The sequence below is a fragment of the Telmatherina bonti genome, assembly GCF_933228915.1.
Source record: "Telmatherina bonti genome assembly, chromosome: 19".
In the NCBI taxonomy this organism is placed as follows: domain Eukaryota; kingdom Metazoa; phylum Chordata; class Actinopteri; order Atheriniformes; family Telmatherinidae; genus Telmatherina; species Telmatherina bonti.
This window is the reverse complement of record NC_136617.1, coordinates 5453949-5479716: the sequence shown is the minus strand read 5'-3', so window position 1 is coordinate 5479716 and position 25768 is coordinate 5453949. Positions and strand designations below refer to the sequence as shown.

The following is a 25768-nucleotide window of genomic DNA, read 5'->3' as shown; positions in this document are numbered from 1 at the left end:
GAATCATCGTCACGGCCTCGTTTTAACCTGCATGGGATCCTGGAAGGCTGGAGCGTCTGATGGCTGCACCAGACCAGTGGCAGGATGCACCTGGATTAACCAACTCACATGGAAACTGGAGAAAACCTAGTCAGCAACAGGAAGAAATGCTTTCTAATTCGCTGAAACGTTGAATGAATATATGAAGAGTTGACTTGTGGCAGATGAACATTCTACTTTTAACGTTATAAAAGTGTCTGAAGTCGATATTTCTATCTGATTTATTTCTGAAGCTGTTAAAAATATGAAAATGCAAAATGAAAGTGCAGAATTCCATCTTCACTCGGCCCAAACTTCCATAAAACCCTGCCTCCTGTCGACGGGTGTTTCCTGAGTTTCTACGGTCAAATGATGCTTGCAGTGCGATTGCTGTGGACACAGCAGCACATTAAAGGTATTTTTTCTGATTCATTTCTTGTCTTTTCCTATTTTCCCATTGTTGCTGTAATATTCCGTTCCACAACAACCCATCATGTTGGCTCAGATGGTGGGGGAGGAAGCCGGTCAGAGCTGGCAGGCCCAAACGTGTTGTGAGGGTCTGCTGGGAACGTCTGGCTGAGTCCCCTGTCAGAGCGAGCTTCAACTCCCACCTTCAGCAGAGCTTCAAACATGTCCCGAGTGAGGCGGGGGACATTGAGTCCGAATGGGCTGTGTTCCGTGCCTCTATTGCTGAGGCGGCCGGCCGGAGCTGTGGTTGTAAGGTCGTTGGTGCCTGTCGTGGCGGTAATCCCAGGACTCGTTGGTGGACACCAGCAGTGAGGGATGCTGTCAAGCTGAAGAAGGAGTCCTATCGGGCCTTCTTGGCCTGTGGGACTCTGGAGGCAGTTGATCGGTACCGGCGGGCTAAGCGGCATGCGGCTTCGGCTGTCGCCAAGGCAAAAACTCGGGCATGGGAGGAGTTCGGCGAGGCCATGGAGAAAGACTTCCGGACGGCTTTGAGGAGATTCTGGTCCACCATCCGGCGGTTCAGGAGGGGGAAGCAGTGCTCCATCAATACTGTGTACAGTGAAGGTGGGGAGCTGCTGACCTCAACTCGGGACGTTGTGGGTCGGTGGAAGGAATACTTCGAAGACCTCCTCAATCCTACCAACACGGCTTCCGATGAGGAAGCAGAGCTGGTGGACTCTCCTATCTCTGGGGCTGAAGTCGCTGAGGTGGTCAAAAAGCTCCTTGGTGGCAAGGCCCCGGGGGTGGATGAGATCCGCCCGGAGTTCCTTAAGGCTCTGGATGCTGTGGGGCTGTCCTGGCTGACACGCCTCTGCAGCATCGCATGGACATCGGGGACAGTGCCACGGGATTGGTCCCCCTTTTTAAGAAGGGGGACCGGAGGGTGTGTTCCAATTACAGGGGAATCACACTCCTCAGGGTTAGGGTTAGGAAAAAAATCCAGCCATAGAGGATCATTATTTTCCTGCTTTTCTCATCACTTGTTGATCGTTGGCTGCTCCTGATTGGACGTTACTGTCAGTTTAAAGCTCTCTGATTGGTGGAAAGTCTGACAGGAAGTGTCTTCATCATCATGTCCAGGTGAAAATAGAGGTCTCTTAGCAACATGGTAGGGATGAGGATGAAGATCGACATCATATCTATATAGACGCTGCATCGTATCACGCTGCCTATACGAGCTGACTTCACATCATACCGCCATCTTGGATGGGTCTCCATGCGCCTCCAATGCATTTATCTGTAAGGTGTAAGGTCCAACCACAACAATAACTTCACCAAGTTTTCCCTGATTTTTCTCAGTTTGGTTTGTTACAAAGAGCAGAGATATTGTTATGATACAGATCACTGTAAAACATAAAAAAGACGGGCTTTTATGCTTAAATATTTTTATCATGCTATTTAACTAAGACATAAGGTAGCTACAATATAAATAAATGTATAAATGTTTTGATACATGTCTGATTGTTTATTGATGCATTTGGATTTATCAATCTATTTTTATCTGGTCACATAAATTATTATTAAACCTTGTGAAATGTAATTCCATACAATCTGCTTTCAGTATTTCGCCGGTTATTGCAACTGTATGCCGAACAAAATACGGGAATAGTTGCGCTTTCGCTTGACTACGGTTGACTCTCTTTTATTTACGTTTATTAATTTATCAAAATAGAGATACAGTTGTACAAAGTCTGAAAATAAAGTTTTGTATCAAAACTGCAATTCCAAAGTTACCCAGAAAAACACTCGGAGAACACAAACCTCCACCAAGGGCTTTAAAAAGTTCCTGGATCCAAACAATGATCTGGATCACCACCAAAATTAAATCAGTTCTTCCTTTTCACGTTTCCTACAAGTCCTGAAAATTTCACAAAAATCCGTCCATAACTTTTTAAGTTATCTTGAACACAAATAGATAAAGCCAGTAAAAACACCACCTCCTTGGTGGAGGTAATTATGCTACCATGTAAAACTCTCTTTGTGAAACATCAATGTTATATTTATCCATAAACACCTCATAGGAGTAAAATTTATCATTTAGTAGATTATTCACTGTGTTAACATTATTTATCAACCAGTTATGTAGAAACGTGTTTTGTGTGTAATATATACGTGTTGTTCCACAGAAAACAGTTATGGTGGGAAACTAGGTTGACTCTGCAGCAAGACTGGAAAGCAGAGACCCATCCAATATGGCGGAGACCCATCCAATATGGCGGAGACGCTGATTCGCTCTCCAGCGCTCAATGAGACGTCTATGTATATATGATGATGAAGATGTGATAAATAATGGTGGATTTACCATCTAGAGTCTGAATAAACACTACATCTGGACTGTAAACCTCCTGGATGGATAGAAATGCTGGAAAACCTCCATAGACCAGCTGGAGGGTCACATGACCATCCTAGTTACACACTGCTGGTCCGGAGATGATGATGATGATGATGATGATGATGATGGCAGAGAGAGCTCTCAGGGGTCTAGTCGAGTTTTAAGGGTCACTTTTTACCTTAATGCTGAAAAATAAACATTTGTAATTTGCAAAAGGAAAAAAAAAATCCACATTTTCTCTTTGGACAGATGAGACGACTCGGGTTCATGTTAACATTTCTTTACTCTGTGGAAATGTCCACAAACACTGACATGATGTACAGAGATTTACGCTCAAACGCAGCAGTACGACACACTGACTTCTTCCTAACAGATGAAAACCGTTCATAAGGTGCTTCGTAAAAATGCAACAGGAATGTAATGAAACGTCCACATAACCCTACAGACACCAGTACTGCGTCTACATTTAGATCCAGACCATAATATAAAACTATCTACACAAAAATACAGCAGATATTTACACAACGGACTATTTACAACGTCTAAAACAGCATGACGAGGAACGCATATATATATATATATATATATATATATTATATATATATATGATCTGTCAGGTCAACGGGGGAACGCTGGGATGACGTTGGACTCCAGTCACAGTTTGGCCATCTGCAGCAGCTGCTCTTTAAACTGCTGCGCGTGGTGCGACAGCTCCGTCACCCTGTCCACCATCTCCTGGATGGCGGCCGTGTTCGGGTAGTTCAGGGCGGCCGTTTTGGTCGCCGTCACCACCGTCTTCAGCAGGTCGCACAGCACGTTGCTGGAGTTCATCACCCTGTTGGCCACCTCGGGGACGGAGGCCTGCCGGGACAGGGTGTCTCCAATGAAGACCAGTTTGTGTGCGCTGAGGATGACAAACTTGCTGTGCGCCACGAAGATGCGGGGAGGCTGGCCGGCGCCGACGCAGCCGAAGAAGGCGTCCACAGCGCTGAGGAGCGTGACGAAGTGCTGCTCGCACTGCTCAGAGTAGAAGCCGAGCAGCTGGCGGTCCCGAGCGCACACGTGGGCGGAGGAGCAGTCGGGGGAGGAGGCGGATATCCACTGCGTGATGTCGTTCTCCACGGGTCTGATCGCTTCCTGCTCCAGCTTCTTGAACTGATTGATCTGTGAAAGGATTTGGATAACTTTAATAGAGCGTAGAGAGGATTTAATACGAACTGTGGTGTTTCTGTGTTTACTGCTGTGAATAATGACGCTCTTATTCACGTGGTTTATGTTGCCAGACTGTTCACTCTGTCACAGCTGTTACTTCCACACGTATAAACCCATCCACAACAGAGTATTTTAATGTTTCGGAGTGCGTGCGCTGTAACGTCCAGATGGATTTATACTCGCCGTGTCGGACGGGCGCAGCTCTCGCTAGAGAAATGTGCTCTTACGCTCGGCCGTATGGTTACGGCGGCGTGTTGCGGTTTGTCTTCCGTGTTTAACACAAACGCGGCAAAGAGCTCCAGAAAGTTGGAACCACATGATCACAACCCGACCAATCACAACCGCGTAACCTGCAGGCGCGACGGACTGGAAGAGGTACCTCCGTGGACTGACATGGAGCAAATGGCGGCAGTGCCACACCTGACCGGGCGCAGACGTCGCACGAGTATAAATCTAGCTTAAGACTCGAGGATCGATTAGTCGTCAACAACTGACTTAATGATCGACTTATCATATATATTTTTAATGCTTTTGTTTCTCTCTCAAAACAGCTGCCGTACCTTGAGATCACCGGAAAAGTGCTGCCCAAATAAGACGGTACCGTGGCAACGGAGCACAAGTCTGGGAGCATTTTAAAAAAATTCAAGAGAAGCAACGGAAAGTCAGAACTTGGGTTCATGTCGGTACAACGCTGATGCTCTTCTTAAACGGAAGCACATTGCGACTATTCTATTCTACAGTCATTTAGCAGATGCTGTTATCCAAAGCGACGTACATATATACCCCGATAGGCACACCAGGGGGCAACTTGGGGTTCAGTGTCTTGCCAAGGGACTGATTCAGTTTCTGACGAAATGGGGCGCATGTTGTCTCGGTGGCTAGTTAGCTGCTAACGTTAATGTCAACACTGAGCTAAAACGTATTTTTTGTGGTTAATTTATGGTTGCTTTCAGGCGCCACTCTCTGCTGATTTTGTTGCATTCTTCAATACTTGAAAATGTCGCTGGTTCGATCCCATGGACGAATGAATTGATAAAAAAACGATTCAGGTATTTTTGCTTTCTTCAGCCTAGCGCCTCCTTTTCATTACGTTAGCTGGAGTTTGTTAAATGAGCCGTTATCGTATTTGTCTTTATTTTTTAGATCGCACATAGAGACAACACGTTGAGCTAGAATCCAACGGTGGTTATGTAAAACCAGCTGCATGCTGTCATAAGCTACAACTTACATGTGATCCCATTAGTTGACTAATCCTCTAAATAATAAGCTACTAATCGAAATAATCATTTGTGACCACTCCAATTCGAAGGTCCTTTAACGCTGGACGCAGAAGACGGATACGCAAAGAGACTGAGAGAGACGCTCCTAATTTGATCTATTTTCAAGGAGCTTAGCAGTCTGTCCATTGATGCAAAAAGCAGAGCAATACCACTGTAACCCACCGGGGGACAGTGTTGAGTTGTGTAGCTGATGCACAACCAGAGAAGCGAACAAACCAGAGAAGAAGAAGACAATGCAGAAACCGCTGAGTAAAAATCACCAGAAGAAGACATAGAAGTTGGGAACAGTAAAAAAAAACTCTGGTTTCCTTCTTTTGGTGGTTTTGCGACAGTTGTAAACAACTTTATAGCGGTCCGGTCCGGTCTGAGAACTCTGGACTCGGTACTGCCCCCTAGTGGATGAACTGATGTAACTATGGCAACGTAAAAGACGTGTGGAAGTATGACGGCGGAGACGTACACCAGTGTTTAAAATGGACGTCTTCATTTACGTACTTTTAAAACGGATTTCTATTTGGCAGTAAATGTTATTTAAGCAACATCCTTCCATCAACAATCAGGTGTTTCCCGATTGGTTTGTACTTTTAATTATTTGGTAACGCAACACAAATACCAGAAAAGAGTAATATTTTTGTTTAAATGCAAATAAAAGCAGCATTTTCCCATCGTGTGGAGTACAAGGTGCTGAAGTCTGACCTGCTCTTGGCCCAGCTGAACTTGACTCTGCTTGATAATGTTTTCCTTCTCCAACAACTCCTTCTGTTGACGTTCAAAGTCTTCTTTGCCCTGCAGAGGAAGACCGAAAGGTTTAGGATATAACTCATGGATGAAAGCCCACCAATAAAACCCTGCCGGCTCCTGGTCTTACCTGAAGATGGACATAGTCGTAGTCCTCCATCCAGCTTTTCACGCATTTCTCACTGTTGTTCATGTTGTCCTTGTCCTGGCCGGAGGGGACGGGGAACGGCTTGGTCTGGCCCTTGTAGTTGTCGTTCTCTGAGGGGGGTGAGGTGATGGGGTGGACCAGGGTCTCTTCAGGTGTGCTTCCTGCTGAGAAAGACCCATCTCCTTGTGCCCGCCTGAACAACAGCTCAGCATTGCTTCCTATCGTGGACGCTACTTGCTTGGCGTCGTCAGGAATGGTCCTGGAGACCATGACGAAGCGGTCCAGGTCGTCGCTCTTGTTGTGGTGCTTTCCGGACGAAGCCAGAGTGTTCAGCGCCCAGCTGCAGTTCTCCAGGACTTGGTAGATCTGCAGCAGGATCTGCTGCGAGTCCTCCAGGCGTGCCAGTTGTCTTCTGAGCTTATTGTGTAGACTGCAGTCCGACAGAGACGTAGCATTTGCTGCAGCCCCTTTGCCGAACACGATGAAATCCCCCAGGGCGGCTCGGACCCTGTCTAGCACCATGCGGACATCGTTCCCATGGCGCTCCATGAACGGAAATGTCCTCCAGTGAGGGGAAGCAGCCATTGAATGCAACGCTCCGACAGAGTGCTCCAGTGCTTGCTGCAGGCGATACAACCTCTGCACCGCGGCATCCACGTCCAAAGCCAGGCGACTCTCTGTGCCGGAGCCGGTTGAGGACGAGGAGGTGGACATGCTGCTGCGAGTGCTGCCGGTGCTGGAGAAGGACAGGCGGTTCACGCCGTCCGTCACGTCGGCCACTGCTCGAACGTCCTGAGTGGGGATGTCGTAGATCCCTTTGCCTCCATCGCTGTCGGCAGGCAAGTTCTTGTGCTGGGGGGGCTGCATAACCCGCGGGAAGTCGTACACGTCTTGTTGAGACCCCGCCCCTGAATGAAGGGCAGGTGGAGGCACATCGTAAATGCCTTCGTTGCCGTTTGTGTTCGGGTGTTTGTGATAGGAAGGAGCCTCGACACTCGGGGGGAAATCGTAATGAGACTGGGGGCTGTGTGCAGGTTTGGAGAGGACAGGGGGTGGGACATCATAGATGCCTTCCTGTTTGTGCTTTAGAGGCTGGGGGAAGTCGTAGTTCCCCTCCTGGTGGGCGGCGTTGGTCCTGCAGGGTGGGACACAGTACACCTGTGGACAAAGATTAGAGCTTTTACTGACATTGTACTGTTTTCTTGGCTTTATTCCAGCCATAGAGGATCATTATTTTCCTGCTTTTCTCATCACTTGTTGATCTTTGGCTGCTCCTGATTGGACGTTACCGTCAGTTTAAGCTCTCTGATTGGTGGAAAGTCTGATAGGAAGTGTCTTCATCATCATGTCCAGGTGAAAATAGAGGTCTCTTAGCAACATGGTAGTGATGGTGATGAAGATGTGATAAATAATGGTGGATTTACCATCTAGAGTAGGGATGCCCAAGTCCAGTCCTGGAGATCTACCATCCTGCTACCTTTAGATGCAACCCCTGTCCAACACAGCTGAGTCAAATAGCTGAATTCCTTTTCTGCATGTCATCCAGCTCTGCAGAGGCCTGCTAACGAGCCACTTATTTGATTCAGGTGTGCTGGAGAAGGGTTGCACCTAAAAACAGCAGGATGGTAGATCTGGAGGACCGGACTTGGGCACCCCTGATCTAGAGTCTCTGAATAAACATTACATGTTGTGTCTGGATTGTAAACCTCCTGGACGGATTACCCAAGAAGTTGGGACGTCTTGGATGGCCACGTCTCTAGAGTCGTCTTTACCAGGACAAACAAAACAATCCCAGAGAGTTGTCATGTCAACGGGGAAAACATTTACATTGCTGTCCTGTTAAGAAACACCAGCGATCGGTCTGGATTCATGCAAACTGGCATCGGTTACGTTGCTACGGGTTGGACTTCTGATGACTCCAAAGACATCGAGTATTTCCCGTCTGCATGAAGGGAGAACTAAGAAACAGTGGGCTCAGAAAGAGGCTGCCGCGGGGCTATCGCCAGGACATCGTACAGGTAAACCAACCATATTTACTTTAAACCACAACCCAGTTCTTCCATAAATGCCATAACTCTAAATGGATCAGATGTCATCATTTATACATCATAAATTCCAAAGGAGGATTGTTAAAATCCAATGCTAACTCTGTCCCCGACTTCCTGGCATCTCCGCGGTGGGGTGTTCAGCTGACAAAATGGCGATTTAAAGATGTTTTAGAGGCTTTGTGTTCAGGTTAGAAAAACCTTTGGCAATCTTTAATAATTATCTTTAGCTTCTTCAAATATGCTTGAATATAAAACATTTCACCTGAATTAAAAAAGTGAGACACATCGATGCAGAGAAACTCCTCTGGCCGGCTCAGGCGTGGATGACGTGTTCCGGATCTTCCAGAAGGAAACTGGTAGGTTGAGTCAGATTAAGCTTCTCGGATCATTTTACGTTTACTGTAAGTCGACGTTTCTGACCTGAATATTAACACGTCTGCTGGTTTTCGTTACATACTGTCTGCGTGTGCAGCGCTGCAGTTAGAGGAAGTGAAAAAGGGTGTAGATTGTGTATTTAAAACCATGAGTTGTGCTCTCTATCCCTTCCTGATACTACAGCAGTGTGTTCTCACATGCATGCCCCAAGGCATGATGGGAGCACAGCAGGAGCGGTGGCCTGTAAGTGATTTCCACCGACCTCAAAATGCTCTCTTTACAGCTAGACGGGCCTGCCAACACCGTAATTAGGAGCGATGCAAATAACAGCTCCCAGCATATTTCAGGTTCTTACAAATAAACTGTCTGCCGGCGTGCTCGGCTGAAACCTTAGAGGCTCTGGAAAAAGAAGAGTTATGCTCTGACGGTTTTCACTGCTGGAGCTCGGAGCGGTAGCCAGAAACCGGCGGAGTTCTGGTCAAAGTCAGCTGGCAAGCAAAGCTTTCATTTACAGCAGCTGCAAGAATGCCATAAAAATGTCATCTGACCAATTATTCATTTATTACAGACAATTCAGGAGAAGGGTTGGTGATCCTTTCCCAGCTTCCTTCCATGTGAAGTCTTACCCCTTGTGATGAGGGAGGTATGTCGTAAACGCCTTGTCCACTGAGGTCCATCTGAGGCGGGGGAACGTCGTACACTCCCTGGTTTCTGGATCCACTCAGCTTGCTGGGGTACAGCTGTCCAGGAGGAATATCGTACACCTGAAACATGGATTTAATAGAAGATAAATGCCAAATATTGAAGGAAAACGAGGATATAGAGAAGGTAGAAGTAGTTTAAGACCCTTTCCGCCACCAGAGGGCGACAGAAACAAACCGCAAACAACATCTTGGTGTCACATTTTGTTCTTTTGGCTCAGTTTTGGCTTTTGGTTGCTTTACAGTGGTTGCTATGGTAACAGTCGGTAGTCATGTGATCTACGACGAGGCGAAAGAATCGCCAGCTTTGTGTCTGAATTGCTAACAGAATGAGTTCAGTATGGAGTGCCTTGATGTGTAGTAAATGGGGGGTTTGGGAGCAGTGTGGACCTTCGACCGCCTTTGCGGTTTTATTTTTCTTGTTGTAGTGGTGTATCACCACTAGCAAGTCAGAATGCTGAACTCAGCACCACCCTCTAGTGGATGAACTGATGTTACACCATGGCAACGTGAAAGATGGAAGTACGAAGTGGGCGACAGCGTTTGAAACGGCGTCACTGTTTACCTTCGTAAAAATGGAGCTTCAACTAAGCTAGTAGCGAAGCTGCTGGATGCTGCGGTGAGTGATACGGGAAGGTAAAATGTTTTTGTTCGTTGATCCTTGAAATGATCCCGTTTATGAAAGACCAGATCAGTGTGGTCTCCTTTCACAGCCTGTTGGTGCTGACGGCCAGCGTCTGTGTAAACGTGTTCAGTGGACGTTGTTGACATGATTAGAGCTGCTGTCTAAACAGCTTTTCCAGCTGACAGGACGGGTCACACTGCTGCCGTGAGAACATGAGACACCTACCCCCTCTGATCTGCTGGGCGGGACGTCGTAGAGGTCCTGCTGGTTGTGCTGTCCCGCGCCGTAGGTGTAGGACTGTCCCACTCTGGTCGGGGTCACCACCTGTTGGATCACAGCAGGGACAGAAGCAAACAGTAAGAGACGCTGTGTGACGGGACGAACACAGGCAGGATTTACAGGCCGTCCTTTTGTTTTGTCTGCTTCTCCTTCCTCGTCCTCGGGTGACCCAGTAAGTTATTCCACATGAAGCATCCGTTAAACTAAACCATCCTCCCGTAGCCAGAATCCAGGAACACATAGTTGCTCAGAGAAAGAACGTTTCCTCCATTCAGCTGTTACAAAGCTGCAAATTTAGCAGAAATCTTTAAGTGTTCAGTCCAAACGGCACAAAACCTGGAAAACATTTAACTGGAGAAAATCACCAAATGGGAGAAATTAGGAGGATTCTGGGTCCTTCTTCAGGTCACCGTGATTAAAAACAGAACAGATGCAGCCAAAACAAAAAGAGAAGATTCATTCATTCCAGCTTTACAGCAGCAGTTTCTCTGTGAAAGTTTCTCTCTTTAATGCTGTAAAAGGGTTTTTCATTCACTTGGAAGAAAGAAAATGTCCAGTTTACACAACCGCTACCGCAAAGACGTACAATTATTCTGTTTCAGGTGATAAAAATAACCAGAATAAAAATTAAATAAAAAGATAAAATATTAATAGAAAATAAATAAATAACAAAAGTAAATCAATAAGATAACAATAAAAAGGCAAATAAATAATAAATTAATTAAAAGAATGAATAAAACAGCAAGAAAGCCGGTGGTTTGAGCCTCGGCTGGCAGGAAGGGGGTCTTTAAACAGTGTTCTCCCCGTGTGTGTGTGGGTTCTCTCCGGGTTCTCTCCGGGTTCTCCGGCTTCCTCCCACCGTCCAAAAACATGATGTTAGGTTCATGGATCAGTCTAACTTCTCTCAGGAGCGAATGTGGACCGGCGACCTGTCCAGGTGTACCTGCCTCTCGCCTGCTGACTGCTGATGAGATGTGTGTGTGAGTGTGTGTATAATATATAATACAATAAAACTGGACATGTTTGAAATGTACTTGTAATAACTCAGGTTAACGTAACCATCAACAAGTAGTCTGATATATTTTATCTCCGCTGTTTCATGCAGGAGAAACCCGATACCAGTTCACTGACCTACCCGATGTGGACAAACACTGACTGGATGCACGAGCTGCTGGCTGATAAAAAGTTTGTTTTATAACGGGTTTGATGACTTAATATATTCCCAAAATGCTGGTTTTGACTGGAACCAAACATCTAAAGGATAAAAACGCAGACCTGAACTTATCTCTGTGTGGACCAACCAGCTGCACTGTTTTGTGGTTTGTTTTGGAACTGCTGTACTTTGAGCTCCTGCTGTTACATCATCTAAACATCAGGATCTAACACTCCTCCCAGACATTTCACAGCCAGACAGAAACAAACATCCCACTTTCACCCCATCCCAGCATTCCTGCCCCCTCTCGTATCCCCAAACAGCAGACCTCCTTGCTGCGTCAGACGGACCAGAGGAATGCCAGGAATGTCATTCCAGAGTCCAGTACTCGTCGTGCCCCCCATTCACCACCAGCAGGGTCCATTAGCAGGACTTCCGAGCAGCAGACCAGTGGAGTGAATACTCAAATACTGTCTGTGGAGCCTCGGGTCAGAGTGGCTTCAGAGCTTCAGCTGGGTATCAATGTGTCGTTGGAACAACGTTTAAAGACACGGTAACAAGTGTAAGAAACGGAAAGTTAGAGGTGCGGGAAGAGTTTCCTTGTATGGAAAGGAATTCCATTCATCTGAGTCTGACTAACAGTAGCCATGTGTTTCTCATAAGTCCAATCTGAGTTCATTTTTGGCATTCCTGCCTGTGGATTCATCACACAGCAGGAAGTGTGGAATCACAACTGAAACCCTCTGAAATAACCCACCTGATGGAAAAACTGCTGGATTTAGGATCTGTTTCACTTTGTTCTGAGCCTGATAACTTAAAGATGACAAACCGTCCACGTTGTCAGGTCAACCGTTAGGGTTGTCCTCCTAAAGAAGCCTTCTGTTCCACCTCATCACCATGAGAATCTCCCGTTCCACCTCATCATGATGAGAATCTCCCGTTCCACCTCATCACCATGAGAATCTCCCGTTCCACCTCATCATGATGAGAATCTCCCGTTCCACCTCATCATGATGAGAATCTCCCGTTCCACCTCATCATGATGAGAATCTCCCGTTCCACCTCATCACGATGAGAATCTCCCATTCCACCTCATCACGATGAGAATCTCCCGTTCCACCTCATCACCATGAGAATCTCCCGTTCCACCTCATCATGATGAGAATCTCCCGTTCCACCTCATCACGATGAGAATCTTCCGTTCCACCTCATCGTGATGAGAATCTCCCGTTCCACCTCATCACGATGAGAATCTCCCGTTCCACCTCATCACCATGAGAATCTCCCGTTCCACCTCATCATGATGAGAATCTCCCGTTCCACCTCATCATGATGAGAATCTCCCGTTCCACCTCATCACCATGAGAATCTCCTGTTCCACCTCATCATGATGAGAATCTCCCGTTCCACCTCATCATGATGAGAATCTCCCGTTCCACCTCATCACCATGAGAATCTCCCGTTCCACCTCATCACCATGAGAATCTCCCGTTCCACCTCATCATGATGAGAATCTCCCGTTCCACCTCATCACCATGAGAATCTCCCGTTCCACCTCATCACCATGAGAATCTCCCGTTCCACCTCATCATGATGAGAATCTCCCGTTCCACCTCATCACCATGAGAATCTCCCGTTCCACCTCATCACCATGAGAATCTCCTGTTCCACCTCATCATGATGAGAATCTCCCATTCCACCTCATCATGATGAGAATCTCCCGTTCCACCTCATCACCATGAGAATCTCCCGTTCCACCTCATCACCATGAGAATCTCCCGTTCCACCTCATCACGATGAGAATCTCCTGTTCCACCTCATCATGATGAGAATCTCCTGTTCCACCTCATCACCATGAGAATCTCCCGTTCCACCTCATCACCATGAGAATCTCCCGTTCCACCTCATCACCATGAGAATCTCCCGTTCCATCTCATCACCATGAGAATCTCCCGTTCCGCCTCATCATGATGAGAATCTCACGTTCCACCTCATCACCATGAGAATCTCACGTTCCACCTCATCACCATGAGAATCTCCCGTTCCACCTCATCATGATGAGAATCTCCCGTTCCACCACATCACCATGAGAATCTCCCGTTCCACCTCATCACCATGAGAATCTCCCGTTCCACCTCATCACCATGAGAATCTCCCGTTCCACCTCATCACCATGAGAATCTCCCGTTCCACCTCATCACCATGAGAATCTCCCGTTCCGCCTCATCATGATGAGAATCTCACGTTCCACCTCATCACCATGAGAATCTCACGTTCCACCTCATCACCATGAGAATCTCCCGTTCCACCTCATCATGATGAGAATCTCCCGTTCCACCTCATCACCATGAGAATCTCCCGTTCCATCTCATCACCATGAGAATCTCCCGTTCCACCTCATCACCATGAGAATCTCCCGTTCCATCTCATCACCATGAGAATCTCCCGTTCCGCCTCATCATGATGAGAATCTCACGTTCCACCTCATCACCATGAGAATCTCACGTTCCACCACATCACCATGAGAATCTCCCGTTCCAACTCATCACCATGAGAATCTCCCGTTCCACCTCATCATGATGAGAATCTCCCGTTCCACCTCATCATGATGAGAATCTCCGTTCCACCTCATCATCATGAGAATCTCCCGTTCCACCTCATCATGATGAGAATCTCCCGTTCCACCTCATCATGATGAGAATCTCCCGTTCCACCTCATCATGATGAGAATCTCCCGTTCCACCTCATCATGATGAGAATCTCCGTTCCACCTCATCATGATGAGAATCTCCGTTCCACCTCATCATCATGAGAATCTCCCGTTCCACCTCATCACCATGAGAATCTCCCGTTCCACCTCATCACCATGAGAATCTCCCGTTCCACCTCATCACCATGAGAATCTCCCGTTCCACCTCATCACCATGAGAATCTCCCGTTCCACCTCATCACCATGAGAATCTCCCGTTCCACCTCATCACCATGAGAATCTCCCGTTCCACCACATCACCATGAGAATCTCCCGTTCCACCTCATCATGATGAGAATCTCCCGTTCCACCTCATCACCATGAGAATCTCCCGTTCCACCTCATCACCATGAGAATCTCCCGTTCCACCTCATCACCATGAGCCATGCGATTGGCTGGTTAGGTTTCAGTGTTATCAGGAAGTTGAACTGACAGAGCTGATAAAGTGGACAGTTTTTATATTTTGGGGCCTTTATAAAACAGCCGAATTCTTGATTTTAATTTACTGAAATCTAAGCAGATGCAGCCAATCAGCATCTTCAATCAGACATTTATCAAAGGATTTATGGATTTTTATTAAAAACCCAGATTAAATTAATGAACTTTTAATGAACGTGTTTTCTGAACTGAATCATTTTATTCTCCAGTGGTAAATGAGTCATAATGTTGTAGAAACAGCATGTCTTAGAGGCAGCGTTGCAGAACGTTAACACAAATACAGCTCATCTTTCACTAAAGTCACAACAAAGTGCGCCGTGTGAAAGGTCAGGTCGCCCAGCTGCTGTCCCTGCATGCTCAGCCTGGATATAGCAGGATGCAGGGAGTCTGCTGTCACAAGCAGATGGCAGCGAGGTGTCTTCAGAGGACCTCAATGACCTTTCAGGTGCAAGTCATTGCTTCCCTAGTGGCTCCTCGTTACACATTACTCATTTATTTCCCATCTTCTCCTTCTGTTTATCCAGCAGGCTGCTGCTCATCGCTGCTATAAATGCTGGCGGGTAAATAATTCCTGCATCCGATGAGCCTGGATGGTGAGAGAACCATGGCATGCTGACGCGGTGGATGGACTGAGCAAACATTTGTTCCCACTCAGGTGAGAAGTTCCAAAGATTCCTTCATGGAGAAGGCCGGCCTAAGAGTCGGGGCTGAATGAGTGACTCAAGGAGCCAGATTGATGCTTTGTTGACACTCCCTAAACGTTGTGGTGACTGACTCAAGGCTCTTTCAGCAGAGAGGTGTTTACTGAGCATCCTGACAGGCTGAAGGTTTAACAGGTAGGACAGTAAAGCTTTACTTTAGAGCGATTTCAGCAACTTCATCATTATATCAACAACTACCTCGTTTGTTTTATGCTCTTAGTCACCAATAAATGTTAAGCTGCTTTGCTAACATGAATACAAGGGGAATTTATTTATACAGCAAATTTCATGCATACGTTAACCTGAAGTCACCAAACTGAAACAAATAGAAGAAAAACATTAGAATTTTGAATAAAAGCTGTGTGAAGCAAGAGTCTCATTTTACCAAAACTCTGGTTCAGATCAGACTTCAGCTGTTTTTGGTAGTTTGGGTTAAGCTAAGGTAGTTTGTTCCAGATTTCAGGAGCAGAAAAACCACTTTGGAGTTTGGCTTTCCAAGATGGAAAGCAAACTCGACCCAGATGGTCTTAGATGTCGCCGTGGCTCATATAGCGTCAGCAGGTTAGGTAACTATTTTGGAGAAAGAAAACATTCAGATCTTTGTACACCAGGAAAACCATTAAAACCAGTTCTTTGTCCCACTGGAGCCCGATGTAGGGATCTGAAAACCTGAGATCTGAGTGCTAGGTTTTTTCTTTAAGAAAAATTACACAGTCGTCAGAATTACAGAATGTGGGATAATATAGATGATCAATAAGGGGCCCAACATGGAGCCTGGTGGAACTCCACATGTAGATACCGAACAATAAAGGGTCCAACATGGAGCCTGGTGGAACTCCACATGTAGATACTGAACTATAAAGTACCCCATATGGAGCCTGGTGGAACTCCACATGTAGATACTGAACTATAAAGTACCCCATATGGAGCCTGGTGGAACTCCACATGTAGATACTGAACTATAAAGTACCCCATATGGAGCCTGGTGGAACTCAACATAATCTATGTTGGAGTAGCTCCATCATTTACCAACTGAAAACTTGATATGATTTAACAGAATTATTTTAAGCACCTCTTGATTCTGGGTTCTTCAGGTGGTGAAATGCTGATGTGGTTCCTGGTTTAATGTGGCTGTTAAATTTAGCTCAGAGTCCAAACAGACACCAATATTTCTGGACTGATCTCTTGGTTTTAACATTGTTGACTGAAACTGGACGATAAGCTTGTAATTATTTAAGTTTTATCAGTGTTTAGCCGAGGTTAGTCCCCCCGCTGAGACAGTACTACAGAGCCGAGTGTCGCCAGCATAATTATGATCAGATTTAGATTTTTTTATAATGTGAAACAGAAGAAGCATGTAGATGCTGAACAACTAAGATTGGAGGTTTAGGGAACGCCATAGGTCATCTTTCTTTGAGTAGATCTATAATTACCAGTTGATAATAAGTAATTCCCCTCTTTAAAAAGATGCAAAGTAATTCAGAAGAAGTTGAATGCCAGTTTATTGTCAATAACATGAGAATTCTTCATGTTAAATATGATGCAAATAAAAGCATCTGAGATATAACTGGGTTCCTTCTGTTTAAATGCAGATTGTGACTTCCAACAAAACACACTGCAGCCATTTTGACCTTCTAACACTCATCATGTTAGCTTGTGTTACTGATTACTGACATAAATCCACATTATTCTGGTGTTTTAATCCTGGAAGCTGAACTCGCACGGCGCATTTCCAGATGATTGCCTCTGTGTGAATTGCAGCATGTATGTGGTAACATGTTTCTCAGGAAATCATCGTTTAACACCTTTTCATTGGTTGTATACACCCAGCCACTTCCTCCCCACTAATGGCCACAGATCAACAGCCTAAACGAGGCTTTCTGTCAAATGTCAACTTGTGAAAGATTTCATCCATCTCGCTTCTCTTTATCACCTCCTCATCATCGCTGTTATCCATCGATCTGCCCCCGTCTTTGTCAGCCCATCGCTGATGGTTCACCTCTTCGTGCTGCTCCCCCGAGGATGCAGGGAAGATGAAATCTGAGCCTCCAACTGCACCGAACCATCAGTCACATGTTGAGAAAGGTGCCAGTCTGCATCCTGAATGTTTCAGCCTTAAATTGCAACCTTTTCTGTGCCGCTGCTGAATCACAACCTCAGAACTGCTGCATGATGTTCCCCTCTCCCCCTCTGAGCTGCTTATTAAAATGCCAAACTAATTAATGCAGGTAATTAAGTCTTGAATCCCACGAGGCTGTCGGCCGTCTCAATAACGCGTCCGAGCAGCGAAACCCAAACAGACAGCGAGCTTAATGAGGAGCAGACTTTAGCTCTAATAAGGATCATCGTTCATCCTCCCTGATCAAAGCAGGACGTTAATCCCGTGGCTCGATTATCTGAAAAGACGAAACGCTAATAGATGTGTCTGACAGTTCGTGTTTACTTTCTCGGAAAATGTTTTCTGAGAAAATCCTGCAGAGAAAAAAAACAATGAAGCATTTGACAGTCCATCAGTCTGATTGGACTGTTTTCAACCTCAGAAACCAACAGAAACCATACGATAAACTGTTAATAAGGTTTTACCAGACCTCTAGTTTTATACTTTGATTCATTCTCTGTCTGAAATAAGCCGTCTCAGTCCCTGCACCTTTTAAAACCATCTTCCCGAAAAGCTCGCTTCTTTGCGAGTGATCAGAGTCTGTCTGCAGCAGGGGCTTTCCTGCCTGCACAGGCTTCATCTTATGAAACTAAACACATTTAATATGAATTAACATCATTGTAATGTGACAAAAGAAGCTCCAGAGATCCCAGTCAAGTGTTCACACAGTTCCCCCAGTGCAGATGTAAGACAGTCACTCTTTTAAAATAATAGTTTGTCATTTTTTTACAAGTTTTCCTAAAAGCACAAAAGTCTGATTTCTCGTTGATATCTGGTTGAATTGTTTGTATCTTCAGAAAAACTTTAAAAAAATAATTACTTAGGGAACAACATGGGGTGAAGACGAGTTTCCTATATGGATTCTCCACTTTCATAAAGCTACAAATAAAACCTACAAATACAGATTTTTTCAGCAAGTTAGTAAATAAACTACAAGTCACAATTAAAAGTCAGAAAATACAATTCAGATTTAGGACCTTTATACACCGGAACTGGTACGAATAAACAACACCAGACTGCGGATGTGTCGGAGGAAATATTGACATTTTTATTTATGCAGACCAACTGCGATGCAAAATCGCAAATCGATTATGACGATTCTAAAACAAACTTGTGAAGTGGCAAAACAATCATGGCGTGCGCATCACTGCTGCAAAAGGAAAGAAAAAAGAAGCGCTGGGTTCATCCTGAGAATAGAGGAATACTGGTTTAGTCCAGGATCTGAAGCTGGACCACGGCTGCTTCAGACAGTCTGGGGATCTGCTAGTGCTAGTTGCTAGCTGCTAGTTGCTAGCTGCTAGTTCCTAGCTGCTAGTTGCTAGCTTAAAGAAACAGAGAAAAATCAGGTTGCCATAGTGATACAAACTCTGAATGAAGCAGCAGCGATAAGGTGACGCCTGCATGGCTCACATGGCTACACGCCTTCTCCGATTGGTCCATCGTGTTTGTCAGATAGGAATATTAAGAAAAAACGACTTCAGACTTCAACTTGATGGACAGAATTTGGTCACTGGCTGAAACGTTCCCATTGACTTGATACCGATTCCATAGAAAAATAACGCCGTGCGAATTACTCGGCTGAAGTATTCGGAGTAGGCGTTCTTCCAAGAACCAATCAGATGTCTCTAATCACTAACCAATCACAGAGAGAGGAGGGATAAAGCTTCTTACATCGGTTGTTGGGTTAAAAACTGGTTTTCAGTGAAAGATAAAGAAACCCTTTTTACCAGTCGATCTACGTTCCTACCCTCACCTATGGCCATGAGCTGTGGGTCGTGACTGAAAGAACGAGACCACAAATGTCACCAGAATTCATGTCTGATGCCACATAAAAAACACAAATTTGGAATCATATAAATTTTGTTAGTAATTACTGAAATATGCAAGTAAAGACCTAACCAGCTAATATTATTACCTGGAAAATGTAACTGGTATGTACGCAGTTAAAGTCCTAAAAATGGCTTATTTTTGCTATTTTTGACCAGGACAGAAGTTGTTCCTGAAAAACATGTGGTAAAATATAAATATGACAATTTAACCGCAGTTTTTGGACTCTTTAGTCCAGGAGGACGTCACAATGAAGTCTGGGTTCAGAACTTACTTCTATTAGCCGAGTTGCAGAATCTACTTTACGTCAGATGTGTACCTGGATTTGCTGTTAAACTTACAGATATAGAAATATCTTATAATTTCACGCCAGTCCGTCCAGTTGTTGACATATTCTGGTCTGAACCCGAGTGGTGGACCGCGAGTCCGACACTGTCATCCAGCGAGCCGCCAGTGTGGTTGGAAATACCAAGGCTGGACCTTTTTTGGCTTTGAAATGGAAGATATTCCTGGTTGTCTTTGTTTTGTGACTGAATCTGTCCGCTTTGGGGAGGAGAAAGTCCTCTCCGTATGCTCCCTGCAGAGCAGATTGCTACGCTGTGGCTGATTTATGACTTTGACCCCTTGGTCAAATCTCACAGGCCAGTGATTCATCATGAACGCGACAGAGACAAGTGTCTGAAGGGCTGACCCCCTCTAGGAAGAAATAACTCACTTATTAGGTGCTGAGATTGTCGTAGACCGGGTTAAGCTGAGACAAAACAGCCAAGCCTTTTGTTATGTATGACCTCGTTACCTGGACTTTTATCAAGGTGGAGACACACCCCTGTAGCCCATAAACAGCTATCGGCAAACTTCCTGGACTTCTGCCGGAGATCGTTAAACCGTTTGTCGCAGCGGTGCTGCCGCTTTATAGCACCAAAGAACTGGTCAGACCTACGTGGGATGCAGCCAGTGGAGGAAATTCCCAAAGAAGGAGCAGGAAGAGAGGAATGAAAGGCCGTCCGGAAGGTGTAGATAAGAGCAGAACTCTAAGCGGCGTAACCTCAGACTCTGAGGAGGGTGTGGGAGAGCTGCCACTGGACTCCACGTGAGGGTCTCCTTGTGTGGCCGAGAGCTCCAGGCATCCATACAGCACGGCGGTGGCCAAGGACGAGGCCTCAGCGTCAAACCGAGTGCCAAACCTCAGTTTATCAACCAGAGCCCCTCGCCACATGCAGGAGAAAACAACCAATCTGGATGTGCAGCGCTGAGCTAGCATGCAACCCTGGAGGGGCAGCGCACGGCAAAACCCGGCAGTCCTCTGCAGGCGGCAGCGACGGCTTTATAGGACGGAGGCGCACGGCAAACCCCGGCAGTCCTCTGCAGGCGGCAGCGACGGCTTTATAGGACGGAGGCGCACGGCAAACCCCGGCAGTCCTCAGCAGGCGGCAGCGACGGCTTTATAGGACGGAGGCGCACGGCAAACCCCGGCAGTCCTCAGCAGGCGGCAGCGACGGCTTTATAGGACGGCGGCGCACGGCAAACCCCGGCAGTCCTCAGCAGGCGGCAGCGACGGCTTTATAGGACGGCGGCGCACGGCAAACCCCGGCAGTCCTCTGCAGGCGGCAGCGACGGCTTTATAGGACGGAGGCGCACGGCAAACCCCGGCAGTCCTCTGCAGGCGGCAGCGACGGCTTTATAGGACGGCGGCGCACGGCAAACCCCGGCAGTCCTCAGCAGGCGGCAGCGACGGCTTTATAGGACGGCGGCGCACGGCAAACCCCGGCAGTCCTCAGCAGGCGGCAGCGACGGCTTTATAGGACGGCGGCGCACGGCAAACCCCGGCAGTCCTCTGCAGGCGGCAGCGACGGCTTTATAGGACGGAGGCGCACGGCAAACCCCGGCAGTCCTCTGCAGGCGGCAGCGACGGCTTTATAGGACGGAGGCGCACGGCAAACCCCGGCAGTCCTCTGCAGGCGGCAGCGACGGCTTTATAGGACGGCGGCGCACGGCAAACCCCGGCAGTCCTCTGCAGGCGGCAGCGACGGCTTTATAGGACGGCGGCGCACGGCAAACCCCGGCAGTCCTCTGCAGGCGGCAGCGACGGCTTTATAGGACGGAGGCGCACGGCAAACCCCGGCAGTCCTCTGCAGGCGGCAGCGACGGCTTTATAGGACGGAGGCGCACGGCAAACCCCGGCAGTCCTCTGCAGGCGGCAGCGACGGCTTTATAGGACGGCGGCGCACGGCAAACCCCGGCAGTCCTCTGCAGGCGGCAGCGACGGCTTTATAGGACGGCGGCGCACGGCAAACCCCGGCAGTCCTCTGCAGGCGGCAGCGACGGCTTTAGAGGAATATGAGACGGGAGTATCCGTCCAGGAGACGGCATCGAGCTCAGTAATCGTCTAAGGAACCAAAAGCACATTTGCACCTGAAAACAAGACGTACTTCATGCAGCCTGTCGATGCACCTAAGCTGTGGCACAGTTACAGCTTTTCAAGAGGAAACAACAAGGTTTGGAAACTGGAAATATCCCGAAATACTGCGACTCGGTTTGGTTTTCATTCAGAAAATCAATCACTTTGTTAGGAGTCTGAAGCAGACCCAACATTTTCAGGCCGCGACAGATGCTAAACCACTAACGGTAGAAAATAATAATGCTTGATGATCAGCTCTGCTTGTCCACAGATGAACAAATGAAGAAGTGTTTATAACACACTAATGGACACGTGACAAGCTGAAGCCTTCGCGTATGGAAGCACCGAGCCCAGACCAGGGGTATTCAACTCTGTTTTCCATGTACCCCTGCTCCAACAGAGCTGATTAAAATCATTGAGTCTCTGTGCAGAACCAGTTGAAGCAGAAATACGTGGGAAATCTGCAGGATTGCGACCTTCGTAGGACCGGTTTGAAGACCACGCAGCTATTGAAGCAGCTTCTTGGTTCACCTCGCTGCTGGAGCGACTGACTTGGACTGGACGGTAGTTTGGTGTTGGAGCAGCTAATAGGAGTTTTAGCCCCTCTGCTAGCTGCTTAGTTAGCCTGGGTCCCAGCTCTTCAGGGCTCCTGGAGCCTTTTAGCTTCTGCAGTTCAGCTCCTGTTTGAAGCCTCTTGGTTATCTTTCCATGTCATCACTGAAGGCGTTTTAAAACCATTCCTCTGCTGAGCCCTGCAGCCTGGCAGGCTGACGGGATGCTGTGTTAGTGCATACGTGTGCTCGTGGGTGTGTTGACACAGCATGATTGACAGGTCTTTCCTTTCAGCGCCCCCTGTGACCAGCTTCATCCCAACAGGCCGGCTCCTGTCGGGTGAATCACACTGAGCTCCTGCTGCCTGTTTACCTTAAATCCACACCTGAGCTCAGTTCTTCTGAAAGCTGATCATAAAAAAGCTCATTTAGCGTGTAATTAATACCCGTCTCCTGACGACTGATCCAGTCGCAGGTGTTAAAACTAAATGCCGTTTAAAAAAATGTGGACGTTTCTTTTAAATGTAATGATTTAAACACAGTAAAATCTGCCTTCAGGTTCATCACCATATAGAAACAGCTCTGTGCTTTTCTGCATGTAATTTACAGATTTGCTGCTTCTCTGTGGCTCAGATAGACTCTGTTGCAACCAGCATGCCAGTAAAGGAAGCCAGGAACATTACCCTGCTGTGTGGTGAGCACCAGGCGTGGCACACCCAGCCCTCAGTCACATGTTAGACCCACATTACTCCTCAGCAGGATCACACGTCACCGCATAAAACGGGTAAATATCATCACATCCAGACAAACCAATCCAGCAAAGACCTGCGCCGTCTCCGTCTTCTTTCTCTAAACTCATTCCACCTCCAGCTGTTTTCTGCCAGGCTCCTAAAGGAGCCTTTTTACGCCGGTTACTTGGATAAAACTGTCAATCAGACGTTTTATCTCAGCACCCACCCCAGCTTCAGCACTGCTAATCAGAGAAATCAGCTCCAGCCTCCCGTTAAAATGAAAACCTGCAAACTGCACGACCTCCGTCGCGGCAGCTGAATTAATCAAGCAGGGAATTAACATATTGGCTGATAAAAATGTCATTACGTTTAGCTGTGGGGAAATGAAACATCTCGTCTCACCGTGCTGAGAGAGCTGTCCGCTGCTGGAACGTTCCTCTGTGGTGGGACCTGGTAGACGTCCTGTCCTGGAGGAACCTGGTAGATGCTCTGCTGCTGCTGGGGCACCTGGTAGACGCCCTGGGCCCCGGGGCCCGCCTTCTGCTGGTACTTTTGAGGAGGAGACTGAGCAGCAGCACCGGCTGAAGATTGTGCCTCGAACATGGGTCCGATCAGCAGCTTCAGGCGGTTGCCGGGGGCGATTCCTTGGCGGCCATGGAGGGAGCAGAGCCACCAGCCTTCCAGGCCCCCGGTGTTTTGCTCGATGACAGTTAGGATGTCGCCCTTGCGGAAGGCCAGCTCCTCGGGAGACTCCGGCACGTTGTCGTACAGCGCCTTGGCCATCAGGTTCTGCAGAGACAAAAGGAAAACTGTCTTTAGTTCAAACAGCTCCTCTTATTCTGGGCATCATTTTGCCTTGCACTGAAGTGACTGAAGCTACAGAAAATACCAGCACACCTGTTGGAGAGGACATGCTAGCTAAGTTAAGCTAAACTAAGCTAATGGCTCCAGCATCACGTTAGGCCTTAAAACTCCATGTCGTTACAGCCCTATTAGTCTGTATGAAGGTTTACACAGAGATGGCGAAAACCAGACACTCTGAAAGGGGGTAAACGCCGGTGGTTTTTATGGTTGGTCTGAGCTGCAGCGACGTAAACATGCAGTTGGTATGGAACCAGATGAATCATCGTCACTTTTATAGCATCGTTGCAGAACGAGCTGCACGTTTCCATCTGACTCTGAGGTTTCACTGGAAGCCGTAAACGTGACCTTTAGTCCTGCTGGTTTTGGCTTTAGAGGTGATGAAGATGAGGTGGAAGGTGTCACATGAATGTTGTACGTCTTATTTCCAAAGATTCGGTTTTAGAGGAACCGAGTGGAGGATATTTTAGCATCTAGCGGCTCAGACTGAAACCAGCTCTACACCCACCACACGTGGTGTAAACAAAGCCACCAACTCTGCCTGACAGCTTCCTCCCATCTCACACACTCTAAATATGACGGCAGCGGTTTGAGATGTCTCTGAAAGGAACATCCAGCATCTTCCCGGAGAATCCGGAGCCCAACGAGAGAAATCTCCTTTCCCGATTGATGCAGGAAAACTTGCGCAGTAAAGCCTCTAAACGAAGTGTAGGTGACGAAGACCTCAGTAGTTTACCTTCTAGCACAGTTCATGAATGAAATTATGCTACCAAAGCTGCGTGAGGCCCATGTTGGGGGCACGGTTGTAATATTTTGCCTCCTTATTGCAGATTTTATTGTGCTTTTTTCAGTCTAAAACACTGTAAAACATTTGACTTCTGAAGATGTGAGATGGACAGACGGATCGGTGCGGCGTCTGCAGTAATGCGGACTCTGCGCCGGTCTGTCGTGGTGAAGAAGGAGCTGAGCCAGAAGGTGAAGCTCTCCATTTACCAGTCGATCTACGTTCCTACCCTCACCTACGGTCATGAGCTGTGGGTCGTGACCGAAAGAAGCAGATCTCGTATACAGGCGGCTGAAATGAGTTTCCTCTGCAGGGTGGCCGGGCTCTCCCTTAGAGATAGGGTGAGGAGCTCGGTCATCTGGGAGGAGATCAGAGTAGAGCCGCTGCTCCTCCGCATCGAGAGGAACCAGTTGAGGTGGCTCGGGCATCTGGTCAGGATGCCTCCTGGACCTCCCTGGTGAGGTGTTCCAGGCACGTCCCTCTGGGAGGAGACCCCGGGGAAGACCCAGGACACGCTGGAGGGATTATATCTCTCGGCTGGCCTGGGAACGCCTCGGGATCCCCCCGCAGAGTTGGCAAATGTGTCTGGGGAGAAGGAAGTCTGGGCTTCCCTGCTTAGGCTGCTGCCCCCGCGACCCGACTCCGGATAAGTTGAAGAAGATGGATGGATGGACCTGATCTAAATTAGTCTTTAACTCCTTATTAAGACCTGAATGTATTTACCTCTTTTTAAAATAAAAAACAGCAGAAGAAAGTAAAAGAAACAACTGGAAGGAATTAAAATATATTGAACTGTTATGAGACACAGCTTGAAGCTTCGTCCTTCTGACACGTCTGACGAGGTTTCCTTCAGTCAGTTTTATACATCATCATCATCATCATCATGTTAGCCTGAGGCAACTTTCCTGCAGCATCAGGATCTGAATTAACCCCAACATGCGTCCTAAAAATGTATTTTCACAGCGAAAGAGTCTGTTTCTGCAACATGGCAGCTGCTTCTCCCATCTTTCCATGTTTTATCCCAACGGTTCCCAGATTCCTGGACCACTGCCCGCTGCCAGAACGGCATGTGTAAACCGGAAGCGGACCACTGTGGACCTGATGTCCATATCTGTAGCTCCAGATCCAGAAGTAATTCCTGTAGAACGGTAACTACACCCCCCCTTCCAGCGGTGGAAGGATGGAGGAACTTC

General features: G+C 47.3%; 1 protein-coding gene across 1 annotated transcript in view; it reads right to left on the bottom strand.

The window, feature by feature from the left end:
- Positions 1–3151: 3151 nt before the first annotated feature.
- nedd9 (neural precursor cell expressed, developmentally down-regulated 9) overlaps positions 3152–25768 on the bottom strand; it is a 41796-nt gene continuing 19179 nt past the window's right edge. Inside the window, exons 2-7 of the mRNA XM_079258998.1 lie at positions 23333–23719; positions 10171–10269; positions 9246–9383; positions 6179–7354; positions 6007–6096; positions 3152–3982 (exon numbers count right to left, since the gene is read on the bottom strand). Coding sequence (XP_079115124.1) covers positions 3473–3982; positions 6007–6096; positions 6179–7354; positions 9246–9383; positions 10171–10269; positions 23333–23719 — 2400 coding nt within the window. The 3' untranslated portion in view covers positions 3152–3472. The remainder of the gene's footprint in view (positions 3983–6006; positions 6097–6178; positions 7355–9245; positions 9384–10170; positions 10270–23332; positions 23720–25768) is intronic.